The 14,816-nt window shown below is 32.7% G+C and overlaps 1 protein-coding gene across 1 annotated transcript; it reads left to right on the top strand.

Annotated features, from left to right (window-relative positions):
• Positions 1-9,613: 9,613 nt before the first annotated feature.
• On the top strand, positions 9,614-12,050 carry LOC120135480 (chaperone protein dnaJ 6-like). The gene is made up of 8 exons (XM_039151752.1): positions 9,614-9,895; positions 10,261-10,359; positions 10,469-10,570; positions 10,948-11,007; positions 11,084-11,190; positions 11,279-11,361; positions 11,579-11,666; positions 11,760-12,050. The coding sequence occupies exons 1-8, from the start codon at positions 9,803-9,805 to the stop codon at positions 11,968-11,970; spliced, it is 843 nt and encodes a 280-aa protein (XP_039007683.1). The 5' UTR covers positions 9,614-9,802; the 3' UTR covers positions 11,971-12,050.
• Positions 12,051-14,816: the final 2,766 nt, after the last annotated feature.

The following is a 14,816-nucleotide window of genomic DNA, read 5'->3' as shown; positions in this document are numbered from 1 at the left end:
AAATTACGTTTATATATTTAGATTATTATATGTTTTTAGAGTTTTACAAATAATTATATTTTGCTATATGAATGATAGGTGGACTGCTACACTAATACATGCCCACCCACAAAGAACTTTACTTGATTTTAGATTGTTGATCGATAAGATAACAAACGAGGTAATAATTCTAATCGATTTCATTTTTTTGTAATTTAAAAATTATTTTTTAATTTGAGTTTATCTAACTTAGTTTTAAATTTTTTTGAACAATGATCATATTATTAGATTGTGTACTCTGACTGAAATAGGTATCAATTTGGGAGTTTGGATGTTGATGGTCCCATTGATAGTATATGAGATAGTCGAGTGTTATCCTACCGATTGCGTGTTACAGTGATTTAACTGTCTCCAAATAATTCCTCTATCACTACCAGACTTGGACGCCTAGCATCATGTAACGTGACAGGGCAAGATGGATGTTAATTGGGATATGCATCCATATGAATGTGTGATGCAGTGGATAAAGAGATTAAATAGGTGACTCGTTTGTTAACCCGTCTTCGACTATAGTGTTTCAAATGATTACATATTGTGGTATGAACAATATGGGAAGCCACATATATTGACCGGAGAGGAACGAGCATGATAAATTTATGTGCCTCCTTTAAAGCGGCCGTCGACGCAATGTGGTGCTAGAGGTGGAGGGAAATCAAGCCAGGGAATAAGAAAACATACTTCAGCCTTGTCATCGATAATGGCACAAGCACCTGCACAGTTAGTAACAAAGCATCAGATACCGGTGACACCACCTACATTCACCTACTTAACTTTGTTAGTATTTCAGTATATGCCAACTCTAACAGAAGGTTTTTTCACCAATGCGCGGCAAACATGTCTGGAGGTGGTTATCCCTTCCCATTGCCTTCATGTACCAGTTCAACCATATTATCTGTCACTTTCATCTACATCTATTCTTTCATTGGAAACAGACTTTGGATGCGGCAATGTTGAGCATACACCGCTGCAGAGCATGTTCTACATCGGTTCTCGGTCCTAGTGTCAATGTAGATGGTGACGACGATGACCATGATGGTGGTGGTGGTGGTGATGGTGATGTTGTTGTTGTTGATGATGTTAATGGTGATGCTAATGTTGATGAAGAAGATAGATTTATTTGTAGGAATTCTCGTCGGGCTCGTTTTCCACCATGGTGCGGTACGAGTGGACATAGACATCATTAGTTGTTTTTTTTCTTGAAACGAAAAATATGATCCCCAAATATGTATGAAAAACTTTATTGTAATTTTTTAGCTACTCAAACTCCTGTACCATTTTTAGTTAATCGAACTTACAAAATATATTTACTTAATCATACAAATAAAATACAACAGATACAGTATTGCACCTGATGTGATCCTATTTCTACACTTTCTCCTTTTCATATTCTTATCGACCAGTGTGGAATTCATCAAGAAACAAGGAGTTATCCTTATCTTATTCTCACATTTTTATATTTATTTTCAATCACATAACATGAACTTATACTATGCTTTGTATCCAGGTCTTAACTTGTTAAACATGTTGATAGAATGTTTCAATATGAGATTCATGCATAATATAATTCGTCTTATCACATACTTAGTTGAACTCATGCTTTATATATTGAAATTTAGAGATTAATATACTTTATTTTGCATTAAACATGTATTTTACATATTTACTTAGTCTATTTCAAGATTATATATCATATCTTAGCATATACTTAGGTGATCATATGCGTAACATTCATTTACCAATGTTTTACATCTCATTCTTATGTTTTCATTACCTTTTTAAATTTTATAGACGTTTGGAAGCCTTTTGGCAGCTTATTAGAAGCTCACTCAACTTGTGGAAGCTCACACCAGCTCAACATAAACTTAAATTGGTTCACTATAGCTCACATTAGCTCACTTTAGCTCACAGAATCAAGAAGACAACTGACATTAGCTAGAAGGTAGCTGAGGTAACTGAACAATAGTTGGAAGGTAGCTGAGGACTTCAAGTAGTTGGAGTGACACTTAGTGCCTAGCTAAGCTACTCACTCATCTAGCTAGCTTACGAAGGTGCTAGCTTGCTTCATTAGCCACCTATGTCATCACTTAAGCCACCACACGCATCATGTAAACACAATGTGGCCGAGGATACATTATAGCAAAGCGTGGAGGAGCACATTCAATCAAGGGTCATGTGTCTTCGTTAAATAGCATGTGACTTCTTTTTGAATTCAAACAAAACATCCTACACCACTCATTTGGGCGCCAAAAATGAATACCAACATAACCATTCAACCAGATCATTCTACATCATTCATTTAAACACACCAAGGCTGAAACATCATCACCATTTGGCTAGAAGAGGAACCAAGGCCAACCGAACCAATATCATGCTTATTCATTGCCTAGGATTACAATTTTTTATTCATACATTATGAAAATTCATAGGAAGTGTCCTTTTTGAATCATTATATGCATATTCAACCAAACCCCTTCATTTCCTATAAATTGCCAATGCTTTGGCATTTGTAAGGCATATCTCTTTGCATAATTAAATATAAGTGTAAGGTTTTCTTCTTTCTTAAGTTCTATTGAACTTTTATAGACTTATCAAGTTTCTTTGGTTCTTGTAGCGTCAAACCCTTTCTTTCATTGGTACTCTTGGTTATTTTTGTTTAATATACCAAAGTGGTTAGAGTCCTTTACTACCACCCATTGTTCAACTCATAAGATTTGGTGTTAGGCTTTTATATAGTCTAGTTTCTTCCTTAGTTGTTCAAGATACATTCCAACCCTTCCATTTTTATTCATAAGCCCATCACCACACCCCAAACACTTTTGCAACCATTCTATTTTATATTCATGACAAACAACCCACCATTTCACCCTTACAACAACTACCAAGCCTTCCATTTGAACCTATCTTCTTGCAGTTACTTGTCTCTCACTAAATCCACAATCAAGGGGTAATCTACCCTACATTAGCACCTAACTTATGTTTAAAAAAATACAAAACAAAAGACCTTGTGTTTGGTAGAAAGCAAGATTCTACCACGTCAAGAATCCTCGTGGACCTTACTTTTCAGGTAACACGAGATATATCAAATATCAAGCCTGTTGGGGGTACAAGGACCTCTATAAATAGGCCCTTAAGCCTTGGTATTTCTCCTCACATTGTCTTTCAATTATTAAAAATCATGTATTTATAGGAAAAAATTATGGTTTTAAACTTTATTTTTGGGTCTTCCGACTGTGACTATGACGATTGGGATTCATAAAAGAGGTAATAAAGTTGATAGTTGAGGATCAAAAAAATAAACCTTAAGAAGAAGAAGTGTGAAGACTTATCAATCTGATGTAGCGAACGAATTCGAAAGATGAATAAAAAAGTACAATTATGTAGTTTGCGGTTGTCGTAAAAAAAGTAAAATAATATATGAAAAATTATCTTTTTATATGTTTTAAATATATGATCGTGTAAAATCAAATATAATATTCAAAAAAATTTAAATTATTGATTAATTTTTGATAGATCAAATATTCAAAATATCAATCAAATTATCCTTCAACAACATGATAATTTATTTAAATATTGATTTGTAAAAATAATAAAAAAAACTACCTAAAGTTACAATTAGTTTAAATTAATAGAAGATGAGTTAGAATATTTTTTTTTCTTCATATTTTGTAGAAATGTCTAATGAAGATGAAGATGCTTTTTCCTCTTGGTCCTGAAGTTTACGAGCATAATGTAGTAGAATTGGCTCTTCGTCCTCTTAGTCTTGGGACAATCGAGTTGCTTCTGCGTTACTTAATAAATATTTTTCTTCATCAAATTTTACATTCAACTCGATGTTCATACCACTGACACGTTTGTAAGACCTAAATATATTTCGAATGTCCTTTCCATTTGATAAGATCAATATGTAATGTGCTTTAGGGTCGGGCTCATCAACGGGAACTTTCGCTTGCAAAAAAGTCATATGTCGTTTTGTAAATTTTTTAAGTTTTGTTGAAATAAAATTATACAATTCATATTTCTTGATCTTTTTGTTAAAGGCAGTGTAGAAATAAATTCTAGAATGGAACATAGTTGTAGAAAAAAATCTTGCCATTAAATATTTTTTATGAAGATATCCGCCCAACATGATTATCATATCATTTATATAGATAGATAAATTTAAACAACCTCACGCCTTGGTGGGACCTATTGTCAAATCAGATGTGTACAACGGGGGTGTTGCCACGTCAAGAATCTCTACAATCCTTGCTTTCTACAAAATGCGAGGTTTTTGCCATGTCAGAAATTTGATTCCTGGTGCTATATTAATTAAGTTTAAATTATTAATAATCGATATTTAAATTATTCTTCAATAATATGATAATTAGTTGTTTGGTTCGATGCATAAATACTCTGGGAACCATCATATGTTTATAAAATTTATTTAAATATTAATTTATAAACATAATAAAAAATGAACTACACAATGTTCCGATTAGTTGAAATGAATAAAAGAGGAGTCTAATTCCATTTATTATCAGTTTGTAGAAATGTATGATGTTAAGTTCCTCAATTATTTGTTCTTTCTCCCGATGTTTACGGGCGTAATGTAACAGAACTACCTCTTTATCCTCTTGGTCTTATGATAACCGAGTTGCTTCTGCGTTACTTGATGAAGATGCTTATTCCTTAAATTTTATAGTTAACTCGATGTTCATACCATCTATACGTGTGCAATCACAAAACATTTTTTGAAGATCACTTTCATTTGATAAAGTCAACATGTAATGTGCTTCAGGGTCGGGCTCAACAACATGAACTTTTGTTTGTAACAAATAAATATGTCATGGTGTAGATTTTTAAGCTCCATTGAAATAAAATCATATAACTCATCTTTGTTGATTTTCGCATTGAAGGGAGTGTAGAAATAAGTTCCATAATTAAATATAGTTGCAGAAAATCTTGCCATTAATTTAACGCGAGGCCATTGACATGTCAAATCAACTGTGTATGCTAGGCCATTGACATGTCAAATCAACTGTGTATTCCTGACTCATCTTTGTTTATATTTATAGATTATTTTATTATGAAATCATGCGCCTTTTATAACGCGAGGCCATTGACATGTCAAATCAACTGTGTATGCTAGGATGCTGTCACGTCAGGAATCTCTATAGATCTCGTATTGTACAAAACACGAGGTGTCTTTTCAAGTTAGGAATCTCAATGGAAAACACATTTTACAAAGCATGGGATCATTCTCTATATAAGACATCCTCTTCTGGTGACATTCTAAATAATAACGCAATGTCTCTACTTATAAGGGGCTCTTCTTTTGGTTGCACAACTTGGCATGAAATTTAGAGATTCTTAGGTCAACATCGATGCTATAAGTTATGCAACCCGAAAAGGATGCCTTTTATAAGGATATCACCTTTTGAAATTTATGGGTAAATCTTTCACATTTCTTCCGTCAAACATGACCTTATCGAGAAACTTCTTGTTTCATCAAAATAGTCTTTTACATGAACATGGTGGGTTTTCATTTAATAACACCCTTAAAAGGCATTATTTTCTATTAAAATCCTCAAATCGACCATTAATCCAAATAAAAAAGTCATTGGAGGGTGTCTGATTTACTCTCCGTCAAACCCACTGGTCTCTTCAACCTTCTTCAACGCAAGTAACCTATCTTCTATAGAAACTTATCATTTCTAAAAAGGCATCTTATTATGGTGGCATCCTCTTCTTCCATAAAACCGGTCGTAGATGCGGAAAAATAAGTAATTGAATGGACAAGGCTGTTGTTGCAGTCGTGGGCATAATTTCTGAATTCCATTTTTATGCTCGATTCACTCTCTATCAAACCCGTCGATTTTATGAGCCTTCTTTAACATGAGTAATCTGATCTTCTCAAGAAACTTATTGTTTCTAAAAAGACTTCATCTTTTGGTGGCATCATTTTCTTATAACTTGTTACGTTGATTTGACAAATGACACACATTCAGTCAAGAACTCATGGCTTCCCTTGCACATGAAATTAGAGAAACTTCTCTTTTCATCAAACCCACTCAAAAACCTAGGACTTCCCTTGTACATGGAATATTCGGGAAACTTCTCGTTCCATAAAAAATAAGAACAAACACATCAGAAAACATTACTTTGTTTGCAATTTATGTACTATAATTATGCAATTGTATTTTCTAATATTGAAATTATGTTATTTTAATTTTTGTTATTATATTTATTGTTATGTTATTGTTATGTTATTTTAATTATATGACTAGGATTTTTTCGAACATACAGAAAGAATTGGAGAGCCAAAATTATGTACTACTTTTGTAATTAACAAAATAAATTTGTTAGTTTTCAATATTTTTTTAGTTTCAAACCATTTTGAACGTGATTTTTGCACCACTTAGAATGTCTCGTATGTGTCGATACTAGCCTCAATTGAAACATAAGTATAAATACTATGCCTCTAATCTTATAAATGAAGAAAAGTTGCAGACTAATTTCTCGAAAATACTCCCTGAACATGCCTATCAAGCCATGTTAGCTTCTTATTCATGTAGAAAACCAAGCTTTGGAACCATTTTGAACACGATTTTGCCCCTGCTTACAATGTTTCATATGTTCCAATATTACCCTAAATTGAAAGATAAGTTACAATACTACCCAAAACCCCCCCTCAAATATACCTATCAAACCATTTTGACATTTTTGTTCATTCACAAAACAAGATTTGGAACCATTTTCAACATGATTTTAACCCACTTATAATATCTCGTATGTGTCGATATTGGTCTCAACTGAAAGATAAATTCCAATACGCCTCTAATCTTATAAATTACAAAATTTTTAGAATAACTACTCGAAAATACCCCTCGAATGAGCCTATAAACACTTGTGATTTGGTATGGAAACCTGCATACCTCGCGTTTTGTATAATGTGTGGTATGCAAAATACCAAATAAGATAATTTGCCAAAACGTTTCAATATCTCAAGAATCTCGCATTGCGTAGAACATGAGGCCATTAATTTAAATATTAAATTACATTCTATGAAAAATGTATCCACGTTGGAGGAGACTCGTGTGATATGATCCTAGTTCTACACCTTTTACTTTTCATTTTACTTTCTTCTAGTGTGGAATTCATCAAGGACCAGAGAGTTTTCATTATCTTATTCTTACATTTCTTTACTTATTTTCATAAACCTAACATGATAATGTCATTGGAATGCTCAATTGCATGTATATTATGTTATATATATTGATATTTATGATATAATATACTTTACTCACAATCGACATGCATTTCATATATTTAATTAGCCTATTTTATGATTGTGCATCATATATTAGCTCATGAAATTCATACACATTATATCCTAGCTCATCTTATGCATTTGAAGTCATTATTAGCTCATACTTAGGTGATCATATGTATAACATCCATTTACCTATGTTTTACAACTTATCCTTATGTTTTCATTGCCTTCGTAGGTGTTATGGATGTTTGGAAGCTTTTTGCCAGCTCATTGGAAGCTCACTCAACTTGTGGAAGCTCACACCAGCTCAACATGAACTTAAGGAAACTCACTACAGCTCAAATTAACTCACTTTAGCTCACGGAACCAATAAGACAACTGACACTATCTGGAAGGTAGCTTAGGTAGCTGAGCAGTAGCTGAATGGTAGTTGAACAGTAGCTGAGGACTCAAGGTAGCTGATGGTAGTTGGAGTGACACTAGGTGCCTAGTTAAGCTACTCACTCGCTTAGCTAGCTTACTAAGGTACTAGCTTACTTAACAAGCCACCAAACGCATCATGTGCAAGTCATGTGGCCGAGGATACATACTACAAGGCATGGAAGAGCACACTTGATCAAGGAGCCATGTGCATTCATTAAACAAGCATGTGACTTCTTTTGAATTCAAATAAGGGCGCCAAACTCCAAGGGGTTTCTCACCATTCGACCATGTACTCTACACTACTCATTTGGGCACCAAAATATGAAGAGTAACATAACCATTCGACCAAGGCTTCTACACCATTCATTTAAACACACCAAGGCCAAAACATCATCAACATTAGGTTAGGAAAAGAACCAAAGCCTAGTCAAACCATTGCCATCCCTTTACATCATCCTAGCATTGTAATTTTTCATTTCAAGCATTGTATTTATTCAAGAAAGTGCCTAGCCGAACCAATACATGTTTATTCGGCCTAGTCTCTTCATTTCCTATAAATTGCCAGTGCCTTGGCATTTGTAAGGCATATCTTTTTGCACATCAAATATATTTTTGAATTTTTAGGCTTAAACTAAAATAAAGTATTTAAATTATGTTATTTTTTGTTTTAGGCATTTAATTTTTTTTATAAAACTAATAACTTTTAAGTATCTTAATTATTATTTAATTAAAATAAGTCCTTAAATTATATCCAATTTTTCTTTAAGTCCCTAAAATATTTTTGATCAAAACAAATACTTAATTTTGTACGACGTATCAACATCTTATTGATAAAAAAATAATTTTTAACTGAAAAAAATATTATGTCTTCAAATAATTAAATGTAATAATTTAAATATCTAATTTGACCAAAAAGTAGTTGAAGTACCTATAGCAAAAAAAGAACATAGTTTAACTACTTATTTTTATGAGGGTCGGCTAAAAGGGGAGCACCCAGAGCAGCCACTCAGGCCCTCCAATTTTTCTTATATTTATAATTAGGGTCCTTAATTTTTTATATTTATAATTAGGTCCCTAATTTTTATAATTTCATAAAAATTTTAGTTTTTATCCTCTTTTTCATTTTTCTTATTAATTCTTTTAATTTTAAATTTAAATTTAACCATTTTTTATATTTATAATTAGAACCCCTAATTTTTATAATTTCATAAATTGTTTAGTTTTTTACTCTCTTTTTATTCATTTAATTTTGAATTAAATTTAATCATGTTTTTCTCTTTTTTCAAATCTTACTCTTCGATTTATCAAATATTCTTTAATTTTTAGTCTTCTTCAATCTCAATCTAATAATAAAATAATATATAATTCTTTTTTATTTATTTACTATTCAAAATCAAGTTATGTATCATACATGCATAATTTTGTTATATTTATTCTCTTTTGGCTGTATTTAAGGTGTTTTCTTAATAATATAATAAAAATAATATATTTTCACAAAATTTAATCATTTTTATGATTTATTTATGCAATAATGAATTAATTGTTCAAAGTAATGAAATATATTTTCATTTTATAAAAACATATTTTTTAAAAATATATTGGGACGATGTTTGAATTTCACGATCATACTCAAGATTATTTTTAAGATTAAAATAAGAAAGATATAGATAAATCAATATATAAGGTTTTATTTAGAATTTAATTTTTATAGAAACTTATTATTCGAATCCAAAAAGTTAATTGACTCACTTCAGTATCAAAATTCTATTGTTCTAATATTTGTTTTTCAAAGTGCTTAGAAAACCCATTTTATCCTTTAATTGTGGGGAAAAAATAGAGTATTTATTTCTTCGTCCATATCTGTGCAACTTAGTTGTCCAAAGCAGATCCTCAACCAGCGGGAAAATGGGGGAAAATTAAAACCGAAATGGCGGGAAGGAATCAAAGCTCGAAACCTACTCTATAAATTCACAAACCAACACACTTCCCCAAACCCCAAATTCCTTGTGTTCTCTTCCATAAGAAACACATTAAGAAGAAAAATTCGAAACTAAAAAAGAAATTGTTACTTTCTTTAATTTGGATAGAATGGGAAAGAGAAAGAAATCTAGGGTTTCACGCGACGAGGAAGAGGAAGAAGTGGAAAACCACTCTTCTTCAAACGGAAAGAGCTTATATGAGGTTTCTCCCCCTAAAATTTTAATTATATGATATTTTGATTTGGAATTTAGGGTTAATGTGTTATTTGTTGCACGTGACAAAGTTTAGTGGTTCTTTGTCTTTGTTCGTTTTCTTGAGAAATGATTTGTTTGGCTTAGATTAGAAGTTAGAAACCATTTATGTTAGAAAACAAATGAAATGGTTGAAATTATGCACATATGAGGGTTTGAGTTTCAATTTTATTTTTTTGGGTTCAATGTGACATCTCAAAAATATTTCTTTGCTTCATTCCAAGTGAATTATTAAGTTTTTTGGGTGGTTTTCTCTATTGTCGTTTCCATGGGAAATTTGAGCAAAGAGGCCTAACAATGACTGATTGCTCGTAGGTTCTCGGCGTTGAGAAGACAGCATCTCAGCAGGATATTAAGAAAGCATATTATAAGTTGGCCCTTAAACTGCATCCTGATAAAAATCCTGGTGATGAGGTAAAAGCTGAAGTTCATTTGTGTGTCTAAGTTAGGGTTTCTTTCTGTTTCTGCATGTGATTATTCATGGAAGAGTATAAGGTTAAGTTATGATTCCCTTCATACACAGGAAGCTAAAGAGAAATTTCAGCAATTGCAAAAGGTGATATCCATTCTTGGCGATAAGGAGAAACGGGCAGTCTACGATCAAACTGGTTGTGTTGATGATGCTGTGAGTTAACGCAGTTCAGGGCTATTTTAAACTGAATCTTTGTTTTGCTTGAAGTACTCATGTTTGATACATGCGTCCAACAAGTATGAGGATATTGATCATTCAATGCCCCTTCAAATTAATGGAAAACATTTTTAAATGTTCAAAAATACTTGTGTCGCATGTTACATGTTTAGACATTTACACGAGTCCAAGTAATATAAATTTAGGGTTACATGTTACTTCTAGGATATGTCTGTTACCTTTTGATTGAAAACTGCATTTCACAAGACTTACTGTTGTACTAGCAATTCTAACATTAATCAGTCTGCCATGCCCAATTTATTTCTTTACTAATGGAGCATTTTCTAACTTGTTTCTATTAATTTGTTGATCAGGACCTTGCCGGGGATGTTGTTGAGAATTTGAAAACCTTTTTCAGGGCAATGTACAAAATGGTAGCATTCTTTGTTGACTCCTCTTTCCTTTGGAATTTTGGCTTTTAGTTCCATTTCATTGTTTAATCAACACCAGGTCACTGAGGCTGATATTGAAGAGTTTGAAGCAAACTATAGGGGATCTGAATCAGAGAAGAAAGATTTAATCGATCTTTATAAGAAGTGCAAGGGCAATATGAATAAGTAAGAGGGGCAATTTGTGTATATATAAGTGTGTGTGTGTTTCCTTTACGCTTTTCCAATCATTTCTAATCTGTTGCCCCCTTGGCAGGCTCTTCTGTTCAATGCTTTGTTCAGATCCTAAGCTTGACTCACACCGTTTCAAGGATTTGCTTGATGAGGCAATAGCTGCTGGTGAGGCTTTCTTCCAACTTTTTTTTAAAGCAAGCTGCATTATCAGTTTTCTGTCTGGGAAGTGCAATTAAATGTAGCATAAGTATTGTTCCACTTCTATTCTACCATAGAGACCTGAACTTACCAAAATCAGGGTGTGCATAATTCTTAGGCCTATTAAATTCTTACAGCTTGTAGTTGATGGGGATATTTCCGTGATTTTCCTCTTCTTTTTTAGGAGAATTGAAAGGAACCAAAGCCTATCGGAAATGGGAAAAGAAAGTATCTGAAATTAAGCCACCTACCAGTCCCTTGAGAAGAAAGAAGTGAGTGTTGCGCTGGGGTCTTTTCCTTTCATTTAAAGATATTTGACTTTGTTCTGATGTAGAAATATTTGGCATTTCTTTGGTGTTTAACAGGTCAACTAAACAGTCGAAATCAGAATCAGATCTATTTGCAATCATATCTCAGCGCAGAAGTGAGAGGAAAGATCACTTTGATTCCATGTTTTCGTCACTGGTGTCCAAATATGGGGGTAATGCAGATTCTGAACCCACTGATGACGAATTCAAAGCTGCACGGAAAAAAGTTGAAAGCCGAAAGGTCAAGAAATCAAAGTGTCTTGCCTAAATTTTATTCTAGGACTGTTTATGCTGAAAGCTTTATTGGGTGAGAATTATGAAAAGGAATTAATTATCTCAAGAAACGTGTTTACTTCAACCCATATTGAACCTATTTAAGCTTTAGGATAGTTTGTGTGTTTCAGTTAATAGAACAAAGCATTTAAAGATGTACTTTCAAGGTTGTTTGGAGCAGCTATAAGTTTCTTCATTCGCAGAAACCCTATATTTGAACAATACTGGAAAATTTGCATTCACTCTAATCAAACTATAACAGCAAGTGGCTAAGCTTCAGGCCAACTTCAACTAGCTTGAACAGTCGATGGATGACCAGTTTATGCAAATATAAGCTACTACAAGTTCAATGATCTTTAGTTGATGCTTGAGATGGTTCTACGTTGGGCTAGTACCCAACCGTAGCACCGGCGGTTTCTACCGGATCGATTCAGAGCTTCTTGGCACTAGTAAAAGTTAAAGCAATGGTACATGCTTCTTCTGGCTATGCTATGTGCATAAAATTAATGCGCTCACCTTTAAATTTTAGCCTCAATTTGGTTAAATAACCTAATTGACGTGTTTCAAATATAGAATACACAATTAGCATGCACTGAGACTCAAACAAAACCATTTAACTGAAATCATGCATTCATTTAACTAGTACAACCAATAAGTTTAAACAGTAGTGGATAAAATGATTCCATATCAATTATCTCATGCTCAATAATACCATCGAAACATAAATAATAATAGTGATACATAAAATATACAAGAACATTTATTTAAGCGGTTTATCAAAATGGAATTTAATCTTCCAGTGCTCATTCTATTTCTATCATCAACCACCAATTGGTCACCATGGGTTAGGGTTCAACAAAATGAATTAATCTCTAGTTTCGTGTACTTAACAGAAATATGCAAGGGTTCAAGCCACAGATATTCGATTGGCGTGTTTGATGGCCGAGCGGATTGAAATGAGGATGGATGTGGGTTTCAATTCATGTTATGCCCATTTTGTTGATAAGCATATGGAAGTAGATTATTTGAAAAGAAAATTCACGAGTTGGGGTGATTTTGGATTTAATTTGGATAGTGTATCGAGTTTTAGTGGAAAACTATATGTGGCCGATGATTTGGATTTGAGGCAAGCTATCTTAAGGAAGGCGCATAACAGTACGTTTACTATGCGCCCTCCTTGTGTTGTTTATACTCCGTGGGATTGCACGTGTAAACCTCCCCTTTTAGATCTTCATACTAAAAGACATTATTGATATTACTTTCTTTAATTTTATCTTTTGTTCATGAAAAATTTAAATTATCGTATATTTTAGAAATTTATTTATATTTTCTGTTAATTATCTATTTTCGCCATTTAAATTTTAATAAGCTTATTCTCTTCTACAATCTTAAAAGTTCATCCCCTTAACATAAGCTCGTGTGTCCGTCTTTAACTGAAATTGAGAGCATGACTTGAATAATATTTAGTTTTTTTAATTGAAAATGACAAAGACATAATCTAGAACATGAGAAGCGAGCTGTGAAGTTCAATAGACTAAAAAGTAGAGGAGAAGATGCTCAGAAGGTGAAAAGACTATAGAGAAAGAGAGGCTCTAAGTATTTTCGATTGAAATGTTGTAATTGTTGGAAAAATAACTTACTGTAAAACGAAAGATTAGAACTGATTGGAAAAATAAAGATAAATAAATGAAGACCAAGTAATTTTACTGTGCCGTGTAGTCACTGCCTTTGAAACAATTTTGCCAATACTAGTGTAATCCCTAAAAATGGACGTTGCCCCCAAGGTTAACACATAGTCTTCTGAATTTTGTACACCTGAAATAAGGAAGTGGAACTTTGCATAGTGTTTCTCTTTTCTGTAAGAAAGGAAAATATTTTATCCGAAGTAAATTCTACAAGATAAAATATCAAAGGCCACTGAAAAAAAGAAAAACTTCACCATGATTGTGAAGAGAGAAACTATAGAAGAAGAGAGGGGAATGAAGAAATGAACGAATTGAAAATGAAGGAGAGAGCATGCTTTTAAAGCTAAAAAATCAAGGCATTTAGGTAAAATTTTTAGGAGAAAAATCAACAAAAAAAATATGCAAAGATCTCAACTTCTCCCATTTTAATTTTAATTAATTTTAAATTTAAAATTGAATAAAAACATATTTATATTCTTATTTCTTTGCATTATATATATATATATAACAATCACCCACTAATGCAAAGAAATATGCAAACGAATTAAAAGGGAAAAACAACAACGAAATTAGTTGCTTAAGCACTAGTATATGTTAGATTTGAACTAGTATATAGTGGAATGAGTAATTCTTCTCTTTAACAAGTGAATGAATCTTGAACTTATTAAGATTAGGGTTAACTCATAACACACGACTAATCTCAGATCTATTTGAGTTTTGTGATAGTTAATTTTTGTCCATCTAATACCTCAGGATGCTCATAAGTGCTCTAGAAAGATGACCCAAGTCATTCATAGAAGGTGGCTATTCCTTCACACTTACGTAGCTAATTTTATCAAGTCTATATCAATATAAACCATTCGAATTAGGGCTATAAAATCATTAAGAGCTTTTACTAAGTTGAACCTCTCATTTATAAATTCAGTGAATTCATCAAGTCCGTCTCATTATGACCACCCACAAACTTAGGCTATGAATTCATTAAGAGTATAAAACTCAACCTCATAAACTGGTATACCCATCAAGTCCGTCTCACTAGGACCACCCAAGTATATTCCTAAGCTACTCAGCCTCTTGCCTAACTAAATCAAGAGAAATGATCTCTAATTCCATGGTGGAGCGAGCAATACACGTTTGCTTTACAGATTTTTAGGAA

The sequence above is a fragment of the Hibiscus syriacus genome, unplaced genomic scaffold (genome assembly GCF_006381635.1).
Source record: "Hibiscus syriacus cultivar Baekdansim isolate YM2019G1 unplaced genomic scaffold, ASM638163v2 tig00110610_pilon, whole genome shotgun sequence".
Lineage (NCBI taxonomy): Eukaryota > Viridiplantae > Streptophyta > Magnoliopsida > Malvales > Malvaceae > Hibiscus > Hibiscus syriacus.
The sequence above is the reverse complement of the archived record's forward strand: the minus strand, read 5'-3'. Positions and strand labels throughout refer to the sequence as shown.

Bases quoted from the DNA above. Each gene is read 5' to 3' on its own strand.
- LOC120135480 (XM_039151752.1), top strand. From the start codon at position 9,803: ATGGGAAAGAGAAAGAAATCTAGGGTTTCACGCGACGAGGAAGAGGAA. The intron at 9,896-10,260 runs GTTTCTCCCCCT...GATTGCTCGTAG, and splicing joins ACGGAAAGAGCTTATATGAG to GTTCTCGGCGTTGAGAAGAC. The intron at 10,571-10,947 runs GTGAGTTAACGC...TTTGTTGATCAG, and splicing joins CTGGTTGTGTTGATGATGCT to GACCTTGCCGGGGATGTTGT.